The sequence below is a fragment of the Gavia stellata genome, chromosome 1 (genome assembly GCF_030936135.1).
Source record: "Gavia stellata isolate bGavSte3 chromosome 1, bGavSte3.hap2, whole genome shotgun sequence".
Taxonomy (NCBI): domain Eukaryota; kingdom Metazoa; phylum Chordata; class Aves; order Gaviiformes; family Gaviidae; genus Gavia; species Gavia stellata.
Window position 1 is genome coordinate 74,466,547 of NC_082594.1, and position 15,406 is coordinate 74,481,952.

Genomic DNA, 15,406 nt, shown 5'->3' on the forward strand with positions numbered 1-15,406 from the left:
CAGATATGATTGTCTCCAAAAGCAGAAGAATTGACACGAGGGTTCTCTGTTACTGGTCCCACCCTGGCAGAGGTACTGTGGAGCACAGCTAATTTAGATAGTTAAAGACAGAAGAAAGTTTACAAGTGTTTTTTTTTTCTTCAGGCAGATATAGTGCCTGAATAATCTATTAATTTTCAATCAGAAACACTAGTTAGCCTTTTAAAAAGTAGGAAAAAACAGGCTTTTCATCAAAAAAAAGCAAAGCTTGTCCTTTGCTATGTGTTGGACCAGACAGTTACGCAGCTATTTGATTATAAACTCAAAAGGATCAAAAAGGTTTAATGCTCTTGAATCAACAGCACCTCCAAATAAAAGAAACCTGAAACACACATCAGATGCCTGAAAGCTGGATAAAGTATAGTACTAACAAAACACAGCTTCTCACATATATCTTTTGAATAAAACAACTCCAGAAACTGTTGCCAAGATAAACAGCCACTGCATTAACAAATGTCTTTTTAATACAGTCTGCACAGGCAGTTTGCAAAAAGAAATTATCAGTAGGGTTTGACACAGCAGAAAAACTGAAGGATACCCTGACAATATGGAAACACAAAGGAAAAAGAATGGTAAGTCGATACTCTAGGCAGTGGAGCAACAAACCAAGTAAGAAAAAAGAGAAAAAAAGAGAGAGAGACACTAAAATGACCATAACCAGACATTGTTCTTAAAAGTTAATGTATAGGTAGCTCTTCTGCACCTCAAGGATCAACACAGAGTAATGGTTGTTCCTCTACACAAAGATAGTATCTTTAAAGCCCAAAAAATGGAATCACATTTGAGTCATGGCACTTAAAAGTAGGTTACAATTGCACAGAAATGTTTTAAAAACAAACAAACAAAATGTCTATGAGAAGCGTAAGTCCATAGCACATTGTCACAGAGAAAAAAATAATGTTGTACCTTTGTAAGGTTATGCAATGTGAAAGTTAACCAGAATAGTGGAAAAACTAAAGCTACAGGAATTATCTCCTCCAGAAGCATTAGGAAAAAGTGTAGGCTGGAGAGAAAAAATATCATGACACATGGCAGAGCTAAAAGAACAGATTTTAACTTAAGACAAACGCATATAGACATATTACATTTTTAAAAGGACATTGATTTAGAAATGAAGGATAGACTCCATCAATATTTGTTCTTCATTGCAAGAGATATGGTTAGAGTCCCAGCTCTGCAGTGTTATTGCAGTTTATATATTAATTTATTTTGGTCAATAACCAAACGCTGTAACCTCAGTAGGACAAGGTATGCTCCTACTTGCAACTTTCTTGTTAAGGAAAACTAAATGCAATGTAGACCATGATACCGTGAAGACCTCATCCCTGAAGAGATACATATGCAGCACGGGTAGGGTCCTGAAGATTAATCCTGCATACAAGTAATTGAATTCCATTACATATAAGGAAGCTGGTGTCAATACTTAATTTTGATGATCTCAAAGCATTATATGTATGTCCTAAATCTCCCCAGATTCATAGTGTTTAATAAGTACGAAAAGCCGGAATTCTCTTTTCTCCACCCTATCTGCTTGAGCCTAAAACATTTGTTGGATTGACATACCAAGAAAATTAAATGATCAGTCGTATTCTAAATTGTAAATAAATTGGTACATTTGTTAACTGCTTTTGAAGTGGAGTTCCTGTGTGTCCTGCCTCACAAACATCAGATTCGCAGCTGAAGGAAAGCATTACAGGTCTGATGACAACAATGGAGCTCTTTCAACTTTTGTTGACAGACCTATAGGTTCAAAATTGTGATTGGCACAATACCCGTACATACAAATCCTTATAACAGTCTATCATTCTTTTTTTTGCCAAAGATAGTCTGTCTTCTGTCAAAATAGGCTAGTAGGAATATTTCTGGCCATATAATCTTCTTCAATACTGTTACACAACTATGAACAGAGTTGTAATGAGTGCTTGTTGCCATTTTATTTGTGGTTCAAAACAACAGTTTTCCACATGCTGATATTCAAAATTTTTACCCTGAAACATCACTACTCCTTACCGTACAGACTACAGTAGACCAAGTAGATGTGAGCCAAAAACATTGTATAAAATGCACAAATTCCATTGTGCTACTCCTGTGTAGAGCATTTGCTCTTGTTGCTCTGCACTGGGAAGCACTGGGAGGCACTCCATACAGTACACAGTGTCTTGGGCAAAGAAGCCACGTGCTGCCAATGGATGCAACAAAACGCTGTATTTATATAATACTATGACATAGCCCTGCTGTTGTAGCTTACACAATTAAAGACACATCAAAGAATATAGAAGTGCCTTCCTTGTTACCCTCCATTCTGGGTTTACCATTCCTTTTATCAGACAGATTCACTAAATGCAGGTTCATGCTTTTCAGTCTAAGAGGTTTACATGATGAACCAGCTGTCAATAGACTCTTAAAGAGGACTGCAGCTCACACGTCATTGATGTGGCTGAGGAGGTAGACTTGCCCCTATCACTCATAGAAACATTAGAAACAAAAGAATATTTGAAGCTGCTTTTGCTTTTGTATTTTCTAAGCAGCAGAGAAAATAAATTACATAAGACCACAAGAGTGGGTGGAGAAGTCACTGCGAAATATTTACCTACCCTATTCAAGGAGGTATTATATTAATCCAGGATTAGACTTATTACAATAAATTCATCAACAGCATAGTGCTTCCTCCTCAAACAGCAAGTGCAATGCCCTGCCAGACGTATGAGTTCAATATAACTGCCAGCATGGCCATCCGAGAGAAATGCTTTCATACTCCGCCATTGCCAGAGCTCACTTCAGGCAAGGGAGTCCTTACGAAAACTCTGCTCAAGGATACCAGGGAGTGAACGGCAGATGGACTGTCTCTACTGTCCTTACCAACGAGCATGGAAAAGGGAGTACTTCTGAAAGTGTGAGCAAAACCTTCAGCCTTTCACAGCTGCTTCTGAATGACAGTAATTCACAGACAGTACTGAGTTAGTATCTTCTGCTGCACTTCTGAAAACTGTGAGTTGCTGTAACTGCCAGTCTGTTTTCTGTCTCACCCTGCCCAAAAGTAATCACATAACACATGTGCAAAGGAAAATAAGAAAAAAAAAAGAAAGCCAAGTGCATTCATTCTGAACCTACCCAGTTCTGACAGACCTGGCTCCAACTCACTGTGCTGTCCTTGATTCAGCTCCGACCTACTGTGGACAGAGCTCTGCGTGGTCTCTGACTTCTGCTGGTCCATTAGCACAATTATTGCAGGTTGCCCCTGCAGTCCCATTAGTACCTATCAAGCGGAGAATTGCTTGCTTGGTCACTGTCTGTAAGCATTTTGGTGACTCATTTATCAGCTTTTGCTGTATTTCAGAGAGTAAATCACTTGAGCTACTTAGGAATAGCAGGTTTTTAAAAAAGCCATACGATTTGCCAGACTACAGAGTGTGACCCTATTTTTTTTTTAATTCACTGGCTAATTTCTTCCATCTGCATTAATCTATTTTTCCATCGACTACATTCAATTTAACATGAACTTCAGTTCTTAAATGTATGACCACCACTATCCCGGAAATTTTTGCTGTGACTGAGGAATGATTTCCATTGCTTCTAACACAAGAGGACAAACCACCCTGATGTTAATTAATTCTAATGGGAGAGACATTTAAAGTGTTGGGCAGACTGAAACACATCTCTATCACCAAGCAGAAATACGCTCTAAAACATCTGCTCCTAACAGTAAGCTATGAAAAAAAACCAAAAAAAGGAAGGAAAGGTTTCTTTTTGTACCACTTGCAGGATGGGATTGTTTTGTTTTTTGAGGGATCATGGCCTTCTATGTTTTTATCTCATTAACATGTTTTATTTTTGTTTGGAAGATCAAGCTGTAAGTACTCACTAGTGCAAGGCGTTCAGGGTAAGCAAGGAGTGCCACTAACTCAGCTGGCTCGCTTCAAGGTTTGGGACTGACAGTTTCATAGTCTTTTGTTAACTGCAGCTTTGGGTGGAGTTAGGATTTTTTATCATAACTGAGGACTGATTGTATCAGAGTCTGGCTTACAACCATGTCATTAACTTGCTTTTATCTAATCCACTCCATAGCTCACTACACCTTGCTCTCAGTCTGTATTTCACGCTGTATTTCAGTTTCACCCAGTGTCCCCCTGGAGCTGCATGGAAGGGTTTCCATTCATCCTTCTCTGAATTCATATTAATTAATACTTGACCACCTGCTAGTGCAAAGTTCTGATTCCCACAAATGGTTTAGCATGTCAGAGCTGCAACCCGCACATAGGCACATCGGCCAGGAGCGAAGCACACAGAACAGTTTTTCAAAGAAAAACCTTCACTGAGGGATACTGAGTGACTGAGTTATTTGCTTCATCTTACATTGATAGCTACTCCTCAGGTCAGCTGTTTAAGCCCCATGCATGCCCTCCTGCTCAACTGTGACTGCCTCTGTGCAACACATTTCTTTTCAAAGTCTGGCTGTCTGGTTGGCTTAACCCTTCAACCTTATAATGTAAAAAATCATTGCTGACATTAAAAGCCTTCCCTCGTTTAAACAGAGGTTTACATGAGGAAACAGCTGTCCAACCCCAAAGAGGATTGGAGCTTGTATGTTACTGGCATCTTTCCACAAGTGGCCTAAGAGGTCTAACAAAGACGAACCCCACATAACCATACTATTAACCATTAGGAAGAGAGCAGCTGCTTGCAAAATTCAACAGTTTTGTGCAATGTCACAGTGACTCAGTTGAAACATTTGATCTTTGGAGGTTGGTACACTGCAAATTTTCCACTGAGTGCTGAGTTCAATTTTTAGCCTGACAGTGGGAAAAGTGTGAAGCAGTTAATTAGTACCCCTTAATTCTTTCAACAGAGCAGTTTCAGAAAGAAAAATTAATAGTGGTGGATTTTTGTTTACCAAAATGTCCTGCAAGAATCAAAAAGCATTTGAGGGGCTACATGGGAGTGCTATGGTTTTATTCTGCTGACGACAGAACAGAAATCGGAGTACATAACCAATCTGAGATATTGTGAATAATTATAAGAAATAAGCACTGAGATGATGAGTAGTACACAGCAACAGAGAAATTAAGTAACTGTGAACACAGGGAAACTTATCATGGCTGAGGTCTGTGTCTGTATGTTTAACAGCAAAAACTAAGTTAAAATCAGTCTTCTGCTGAACACACATCTTTTGCTCAAATGAAGCCAAACACTCTCCTTAAGTTACGCCCCACAACCATATTTCTGTTTTCCTTTCGTTACCACTCCAAGATGCTTTTTTCCAGGAAATGGGGGAACAGCGAGTTAGAAGGGGGCAGCAGAACTTCCCAGTAACTTAGTTATTCGCCTACTGTGCATAATGTTGTCTTTCTGTTATACCCCCTACCATTCAAGCTAAAGGTTTGCTAGAGCTGCTTATTGCTTCTTTTGAGTTTTTCAGGTTTTGAATGGTATTTTGTGATGTGGTGGGGGCAACAGCAGGGAGCTGTAATCTGAGCTAAGAGAGTCTCAGCAGTCCCATACCCCTACACAGTTTGCTCATGACAAGCTGTGGCCACATGCCTCCACGTCAGCAGCAAATGCTTAAGAGAGTATATTCAAAACCAAATTAACAAAATCAAATCAGTTAGTAAAGTCATGACTTTAAAACTTTTTTAATATTATTTGTTCACTGCAGTGTCATAGCATTTAAAGATCCTCATGGGTAATCAAAATTCAGAAACATTCACTACAGATAAGAAATGGAAAGAAAGCCAGAAGTGTCACCATTCAGGCAGCAAGCAAGATCACCAGAAGCCACACGAGAATGATGAATGTGGCAGTTTGCTGTGAAGTCATCTATCTGTCCTGGACTCTTCTCTAATGTTTGTGTGATTGACATGAAAAATCAGAATGGTTCCTACACAAACATGCAATTATGATGTGAAAATGACTGCTTTCCCTGTTTGACTGTTGAACAGAAGATCATCCCATTTTATTCTAATAGCCAAAGATCAAAATTAGTCTTAGGACACACAAAAGATGTGTTTTGAATGTTTTTGAGCTATTTTTTCCTCAGTCTTTTTCCCTTGTTGGAAGAAGCTTTTAAATTGTCACATAAATTTTGCTTATTTAGACAGTAACCATGTCTTCTTGCCATCTGATTCTAAGTCTCATAAATGTCCTTTAAAAGTAGCAATACATCAACATAATTAAAAATCAGAATTGAGATTTATAATCCCTCACTGCTAAAGGCATACCTTCACTTTCATATTGACTTTTCACTATACAATAGCTTATCCTCTCCCAGCTTCTCCAACTAACAGGAAATACAATTGCAATCTTTCCGTTGTATTGCTGCAAACTGAAAAATCAATAGACATTTTAAACTCACTGACCTTCTCGTTGCAAACCAATCTCCCTACTGGTCCTGGCACCACAGATTCAGGGAAAAGGAAGAGTTGGATTTGGTTGATTGTTTTTACTTTTTCTTACATAAGTGGGCATTACGTAAGTGAAACTGAGAGACAGGAGAAATGCTGAGAGAAATAGTTTTGCCTGATGAAACACAAATTCAAGCAGATTCCAAAAAAGAGATTATTTTTTGTCATCCCAGAGATGAATCTTCTTAACGAGGCATGAAGATTAAAGAAAAACTTTCATGGACTATGATATTAAATGACCAGCAAATTCCAGGACCAAACTCCTCCAAATATAACTTCAGTGGAGTAACGGGAGGGCTTGGTTTCATCACCTTCCTTTCACAGTCTAATTTCTCATGAAAAGCTCACGACATAATGAATGCACAACTGCCAACCTTTTTTTTTTTTTTTCCTAAGAAGATAACGTTATTATCTGACCACCGAAAGGAGATACAGCCAGCTATTACATCAAATAAAGAAAGGGACCAAAAGGGCAATGTGAAATGAGTGCCACAGGGTCTACTTACCCTATTACCACCCTCTTCCACCACCTTCCACCACTTTTATATTCCAATGAATGCCTTTCTTTTTTCAGTAACATAGTTTTAAATATTGGTTACATGGGATTAAGAATTACTATTCATCGCATTTCTATAGATGGCCTTTGAGGCTCACTAACTCCTAAGCCAAAAACAGCTGACTTCACCCCCTTCCTGTGGATCACAATGGAGGATTTCTGAGCTGGTTGATATAAAGCCATGACGTTAGGCTTTTCCCATGGAAGTAGCACTGGTGCTGATGAGGCCAAGGCAACCAAGCAGCCTTCTTTGTCACCACATCTTGAACATGCAGAGACATGATGGAAGGAAGTAGCCTGTGCTTTTGGAGAAGTCAGGGCTGACCTGAGGAGCCTTGCCCATGCAGCCACAGAGCAGCGTGAAATCTTCCTGCAAGGTAAGGGGCTCGGGAAGGTGGCTTGGACCAATGTCTATCAACCACAAAAGCCACTTTCATGTAACTGTAATGAAAAAGAGCCTGATCAATCCATTGTTTAAAGGCTGAAGAGAACAAGAGAAGTGCAAAATAAAAATCCAGACTTCATTGCCGTTTTGCACTACTTTAAAACCTGTATTTCCAATAGACCAAACTACACCACAGTTCAGTGTAAACATTCACCTAGACCAGGTCCACTCCCACTAAATGCCACTGGAGCTCATTCATAGTCCACTTCAGAGACACACGTCTGTATTTCCCACAGCAAGCAGGACTGAAGGAAGTATGTTGCTCACGAGAAGGCTGGCAGGCTTATTTCAGGGGGAAGGATGCTCTGGGAAGACAAAGTCATTGGAGTGACCACTGTGGAAGGTCCAGACCTCCTCACACAGAGCCCAGGGAGCCTAAGGCAATGCAGTAAAAGCTGGAGTCAGAAGGTACTGTTCTTCAATACACGAGGTAAATGAGAAGGCATTTTGACAGGCAGGCAGCCTGAGACAATACCCACGCCAACCACAAAATACCTGCAGGATTGCACTGCAGTCAGATGGAAATGTTCAGTCCAGGACGGGGTAGATACCTGTCTCCCTGAGGAAAGGGCCCCGCTTAACTCAAGAACATTTTCTTAAAGGTAATTTTAGCGACCGAGATGAATCCTCTGTTCTGTTAAATTGTTCTGTTAAATAGATTATTTGGAAAGTCTTGTCTCAGTGTACATTTGAACAATTTAAAGAACTGGGGAATCTTATCCCTGAAAGACATTTCAGCAATTTAAGTTAAGTAGATGCATTAAAACAAACCATACAGACATGCCAATTTAGTGAACCTCTTTACAGAAAAAAAGGATTTGGTCTCCTCTTTTTTAATCATTGGTATTTTTCTTTGCAAGCAAAAGAACAATTTACATTAAAAGCTAATTCTCATTCTAATGAAACTAATCAAACAACTTGTGAGTCTGCAAAGGTTTATCCATGTTTTCAGTTGCATTCTGATGAGTAGTCCCAATGATTTAAGGGTAGTTACTCGTACTAGAGGGGTCACACAGATCACATCAGTATTTTTACTGCACCTAATATACGTTGGCTAAAAATCATGCTAAGAAGGGCCAGGTAAGATTTATCTCCATGCAAAAAAAAAAAATCAATACTGGAGGAGCAAGAGAGGTAAAGATCAACAAGGAGAAATTCCAGGAGATTAGATATATATTTGTCTGTAAGGGAGCATGGGGTTGACTCTTTAACTGTACATCTATTCCTAAATCACGCACAGTAGCTACACTTTAGTCAACCGGAAAACAGTGTTATCAAAAGACCTGGAGCTACTGACTGCACTTGCAGGAAGGAGGGCTCCCCCATGATTTAGTAAGTATTTTTCATCTCTGGCACCCGTGACCATGATTTCCAAACTGTCGTTCGTAAGTTCACAGTAAGTTGTGTATCGCCAGTACACAAATTCCTATCACCCACTGGAAAATAACAAGAAGATGTTTAGTCAGAAGGGTGAGAGCTGCTCCATAAGAACACAATCATGTTTTTTGTTTCCATACCAAGATAGTTAACAGGACGGTAAACAGCACTGGTAACCACACCTGTAGCAAGACATATATGTGAATTCGCAAAAGAAAAACCTTTTCTCCAGATGCACTCAGCCCTTCCCTTCTCCTACCTGCTTCCCATCCTCACATATACGTTGTACTTACTGTGCTCTTTCAAAACAAGATGACATTAATTCACCCCTGCCACATGCTGAACTGAAGGACTTTTACAAGATTTGATTCTGTTGGTAAAACTTTTAGTCAACACAAAAAATCCTCAAATACTCCAGCAATCATTTCTAAAGGATTTAGATGGCTTTTGTGGTCAAGTTGTCAATTTGATTATTTTTTTAATATTTGGAAATCATAGCTATAATGATTTCCAATTCTCACTCTGATGGAAACACTTTCAGATGCATGTAAAATCTTCACTTTGTTTTCTGTAGACTTATAGGACACACTTACACTGTAGGTAAGTAAGGGGCGCAGCAAAGCTCATCCAGCTAGCCTGGCTCCCCCTTGCCCAGATCAAGGAACTTACCAAAATGACCCAAACTTCCTTTCCTCCCAGTATACGCAGATTTCCTTCTAACTGAGATGCAGAGGCACAGGGCAGACTTCAGCCCTGCTCAGCAATGCAGGGATGTGACCAGCATGCCCAGAACTGTGGGGAACCCCCAGGACTACACCTCCCACCTGACATGAACAGCTGCGGAGAACCACATGATGAGGAGGGAGGGAAGGAAAGAGAGAAATAAAAAGAAAATTGTGTTCTTTGAATGAAAAGTCTAGCTGACTACAGGTAAGACCCAGGATTCTGATGTGCATTACACTTCTGATCCACTTCAAGTACATAATTAAATAAATTGCACTTTTATGTTTATTTAATTTTAATTAGTTAAGAAATATCTGATTTAAACATTAAACTGCTTTGAAACCTGCCCTGTTTTTTCCTGATTTGTAGCCAGGCAACAAGGGTCTCCCCCATCAGGTTCTGGAAATTGTGCTGGCACTCTACTTCACCACTGCCATGTAAGCCATCTTGCTTGATGCACACCCCCAGGCAGCATTTCAAGGCCTCTGCTCTGCAGGAGCTCGGATTAGGTACAGTGTTGCTCTCACTTTAGGCTCTGTCAAGTCACCTCTACAAATTCTCAAAACTACCCAAAAAGGTTGACAGTCCACCCTGGCTGCCTTCCATGCACTGTGGTTGCTGCTGGTGCAAACCTTGCTCCATCCTGTTACCAAAGGGGCTTAATAAAGTGCAAGTGTGAGCAAGAAAGGCTTAAAAAGCCACCTGCAATATTTTGGGGTCTATAAAATATTTCTAAACACTTACAAATAGAATTGCAGATGCTGTATCTGTCGCCACAGGAAAGACTAGCACCTCTACCCCCAAACCTGGACCTTTCCTGATGCAGGAGAGGATACACAAGGAGCACACACTCCTTGTACACTTGATATGTGGTGTGTCAACTGTCATAGTTGCGTTATTAGTGCCATTTTAGTGTTCGCAGTCTTAGCCGTAGTGATTCAGTTTACAGCCTTACGATGCATTTTTCTGAAAGACGTGAGGGATGGGACATGAAAACTGCTTTATCTCTGTGTGTTTTGTGACACCGAGTAGGGAAGAAAAGCCATGTGCCTGATCTTGAAAGCACAGCAAAATTGGCCCATGGCTGCTATTAAAGCTGAGAGTAGTTCAGAGTTCTGGTGATCCACGACCCCCCATAACAATTAAGGCTGCTCTGATGTCCCATTAAGCTTCCTGTTCTCTATGTGGGAGAAACAGCATTCACTTAATGAACATATGTATCTGCTCTGCAAGGAAATAAAAACTAATTTGGATTAGGAGAAATAATATTCTGTTTATCTTTATTCTTTACCTTCCCTGCATGGGGACAGAAGTGAAATCCTTCCCAAGAGCCACGCAGCCATCCTCCCCTATTGCTGGTTTTTCACACGGGGTCTGTGGCTCTCCAAGACTCGCTACCATGCCATGATACTCTTTTACTGGCCGCAGCTCATTGCAATTTCTGGTCACCGGTCTGGCTGTCACCTTTGCAGATAAACTGGTTTGATGTAAAGATGTCTGATTCAGCTCCATCTCTTGTCTAGAAATTGTACTGTCATCTTTGTTATCCAAGTACATCTGTCCCTGGGGGGTGTTCTCCTAAAGAAAGTGAAAACAAATATATTAGGACTAAATTGAATTGACTCAATGTTTACTTTGGTACAAGAGTCTTAAAAATGCCAAGCAGAAGATTTTTTGTGTGCCTTTGGATATTTCTCTTGTTGGTTTATTTCCACTAGGAATAATTCCAATGTTTTAAACCTCTCTGCAACTTCAAAATTAACCATTATAAAAACCACTGAAATACATAAAGAGATGGCTTTTGTACTTTTTCCACGTCTACCATGATTTTCTCCCATAAATCTCCCAGAAACTTGCACTGACCTGTCCCACAGAATAAGCCAAAATCATCTCCGGATCGGAGGCACAAGAACCATTGGTGCAGAACACCTTCCCGGCTTTTAACAGCACTGTTTCACCACCATGACATGGCTTTTCTCTAGCGGCTGTGGTGGCAGCAGCCCCACCAAAGCCACCGCTCTCCTCCCAGCCCCTGGGCTCCCTTGGAAAGCTGCGGTCGCCCCAAAGCTCTCCAACAGCTGATGGCCCCTCATTAAGCAGAACAGGTACTTGAGTTTTATGAAGACAATGTGCCATTTCAGAAGTTGCCAGCAGCATTTATGAGATGTGAATCAAACCTTGATGAAAATTAGGTTCTATTATATGATTATTAATGGTGATTAGAATAAAAATCAGTGCATAACAGTCAAAAAGCTTTTATTATACTCTCATCATTAAAATTCAGCATGAAAAGTTATAAAAAAACACTTCAGAATCCCACAAAGTGCACAAATCAGACACGAAGACTGAGGTGAAGATTAGCCTGTCTTAAACGCACTGTGGAGTCTAATCAAGGGAATATTTCAGCGTAAAGTGCCGAAGCCACTGCAGAGGACAGCACAAGCTCGGGAAAAGGGCCTGTCAGCCTCCGACATCCCCGCAGCAGAGAGCTGCCTTTTTGGAGCACATACCTGCTCCTCCCTGCAGAGACCGCAGCACAAGACATGCTGGTAGACCTGCAGGGCTGTGGGGCAAAAATAGCACAGTAATAGGAAATAGGCTCTGCTTCGGTCCCAGCAGGAGAAATCACTAGAAACAGAAATAACAAAAAGCTAATGATGATTTTGTGCAGCTTTGAGCTCTCGTGGCCTTGCAGGCTAGAAGGGAACGGAGGCTCCTGAAAGAAAAGACTGAACATACAAGTCACCACAAATGCAGATCTTGGCTCCAAGCAAATGCAGGCTTGTTAGACAAATCTAAATCAGAATTTCCCCAGGTGGCATTTTCTTCTCCAGTCCTGCATTTATTTTTCTTTCTATTCCCAGTGCCATTAGTTCTCATATCCTCATCATCTTCACCTGTCCTTACAAGTAGAATGACTAATTTGACTCTTCCCATCATTACACAGTAGTTGGAGTACTGTGTCTGGTCCTGGTCCCCACAATTCAAAAGAGATGCGGACAGACTGGAGGGAGTCCAAAGGAGGACCACGAAGATGATCAAAGGGCTGGAGAACCTGCCCTCTGAGAAAAGACTGAAGGAGTTAGGTCTTTTCTCCCTGGAAAAGAGAAGGCTCAGGGATGACCTCATCACAGTATCCCAGTACTTAAAGGGGGCCTACAAAGAGGATGGAGCCTCTCTTTTCACAGGGAGCCACATGGAGAAGACAAGGGGCAATGGGTACAAGTTGCACCAGGATAGGTTTCATCTCGATGTAAGAAAGGAATTTTTTACAGTGAGAAGAATTATTCACTGGAACAACCTCCTCAGGAACGTGGTAGAGTGCCCATCACTGGAGGTTTTCAAGACGTGACTGAACAGGGTGATAGATAATCTCATTTAGTCTCCCTTTCCCATGAAAGGTTAGACCAGATGGTCTTTCGAGGTCCCTTCCAACCTGAGCTGCTCTATGGGTCTATGATTAGCAGCCTGGAAAACATCAGCATAAATAAGCCTTTGTTTACATGTTCTTTCCTGGTTTTCTTGAAAGGGAGAAAAAAGAAAAGTAAGGTAGGGAGAGCGTGGTGAATTACTCAAAGAAGTTGGCAGCTGTGGCTTCACAGGGCTCCCATTTTTGAACATGGCTGGCATACATCAAGAAACAGTGAAGATACTTCAGTTTGCAATGGATAATACTTCTTCCCCAGATATTTTCCTAAAGGGACAAGCCCTGTTGTCACGCGGTGTAAGGAGCATAAGCATGGCTGATGTAATACCGAACACACTGTCACTGAACTGGTCCAGGGCTTCTCCATAGCCTGGAAAGCCCTGAATTTTGGTGATCCAAGACAAAATCCTGAGTGACAGTCCTGAAAGCCAGGCTTGCCGCTCCTGCACCATGGGTTCTGAGGCTGGAGGTGTTGGGTGGGCCAACACACACCACGCCAGGGCCACCACTGCCCCACCAACACCTTCTTGTCACCTCTGATAGCCTGCTGCCCTACCAGGCAGCCAGTGTTGCCTGTGCTAAAATCCCAACCTGCCTTCCCTCCTAATAGATAACTTTGAAATGCAAATACTTCCAACTCCAAATGGAAAAGATAATTGCTCGTCTTCAATCTCATTTTATATGTTTACACATTGGTTTTAGTAAGACACTCTGTAAATCATAATTGAGATATCTGCTAACTTACTCCATTTTTCATAACATTTGGTTTGTCTGAGCGCCTGCTGTGAAAATACAGAGATTTTTAAATTATGTCAGGCTGTGGAAACATGAGCAGTAAACCTACAGCAACTCAGGCTGTACTAGTTTTTAAAAGATGAGAACCTGAACATGACCTCTAAAATTGACCCTGTCTCACCCCAGAAGTGGGAATTTTTTATCTTGAGGTGAGCAAGGACTAAATAGTCAGACTTTCATATGTACAAAGCCTTAGCATGAAAGACATTTATTTTCAGAATAAACGTCAGTGAAAAAATAAAAGAATGCCAAGGACAAGAAGCTTGAGAGAAAACCTGATGCCTAGATACAAAACCATCAACGATATTATTGCACATTCACAAAAGCTTTGCAAAAAAGTAAAATAATACAGCATCATTTTGCCACAAGAGACAGGTTTGATTGCGATTACCTACGTAGCTAAAACATCGCTAAGGCAACTATCACCATGGTATCTAAGCTTCTAAGACATCGGTGCATTTCCCATTGAAAAAATTCTCAAAAGATCAAATTTCTCTGTAGTTACAGAACTTCTCTTTGCTTTTATTTCTTATTCCTTTTTCTTATCTTGCAATGCCTTCATCAGCAATGAGACATAGGTGAGATGTTATCATGTGAAGGTGAGGAGAGATTTTAGCCAAGGAAAGTTCATTTTGGGTTCATTTCTCTGGTGCCATGCACCAGCAAGGGTTTTTTAGCTACAGATAGAAATTGATCCAGCAACCACCCATCTGGAGTTTGACTATAAAAGAGCTAATACAGTATTTAAGCCATGTTTGTTATCCCTTTTCATCCCTTTCAATCCCAGTCCAAGCAGTTGAACATCCACTTTTAAAGTACTAGTACAGAATTCATTTTTTCTTCAACTTTTCAGGTGCTAATAAGATCAACAGACTAAGCTATTTTATTTAAAAGGTTTTGTGTAGCTTGCTTTTTGATTGCAAAACAAAATGCTGGAGGCAAATGATGTAGCTGGTAATACATCATCATTTAAAACATTATTTTCCTGAGTATCAATAAGCACAGCATACAATTTTTGCAATCAAAAATGAAGCAGAATTTAATCTTAGAGGCCATGAGGCTACAAAATATCACATCTGCTCCAGGTAGTACACATAAATAACGTTTCCTGTCTTGTGCATCTTATTATCCATCAAAGCCTTTCTCCCACCAAGACTGGAAAAAACATTACCTCTGCACTAAGTCACCTTCCTGTGATCAGGCAGAAACCCAAATTGTAAAAAATAACTAGGTGAAGAGGGAGGGTGAGGTGCTGCTGAGGGAAGAAGAACATGGCTTTTGAAGCAGCACTCACTCAGCCCCCAGAGCTTGCATCTGCCAGGGAGCCTCTCTCCAAAGGAAATTCCAAGCCAAATCTCGCCTGCCTGGGAAGTATCTCTATAGCATCTGAGACTAAATAAACTTGTCTCCTGTTCCGGCTCCTCTATCAGTGTGCCCCCATGCCAGGAGCACTGCAGAGGCCACGGGTACGAGCTGCTGCGAGGAACCTCCCGCAGCCTCGCACTGACAGAGTATGCCAAGGCAGATGTGCCACCAAGGCACCTTTCCACATATGCATCTCCCTCCAGCTATGCATCTCCCGACAGCTTCCCCACAAGTCAGACAGGTGATGCTGTACTGGCCTCCTGTGGCAAAGACACCTTAAA

At 40.9% G+C, this 15,406-nt stretch overlaps 1 protein-coding gene across 1 annotated transcript in view; it reads right to left on the bottom strand.

Annotated features, from left to right (window-relative positions):
• OCA2 (OCA2 melanosomal transmembrane protein) overlaps positions 1-11,095 on the bottom strand; it is a 184,945-nt gene extending 173,850 nt beyond the window's left edge. Inside the window, exon 1 of the mRNA XM_059822678.1 lies at positions 10,830-11,095. Within this exon, the coding sequence (XP_059678661.1) occupies positions 10,830-11,095 (266 nt within the window). The remainder of the gene's footprint in view (positions 1-10,829) is intronic.
• Positions 11,096-15,406: the final 4,311 nt, after the last annotated feature.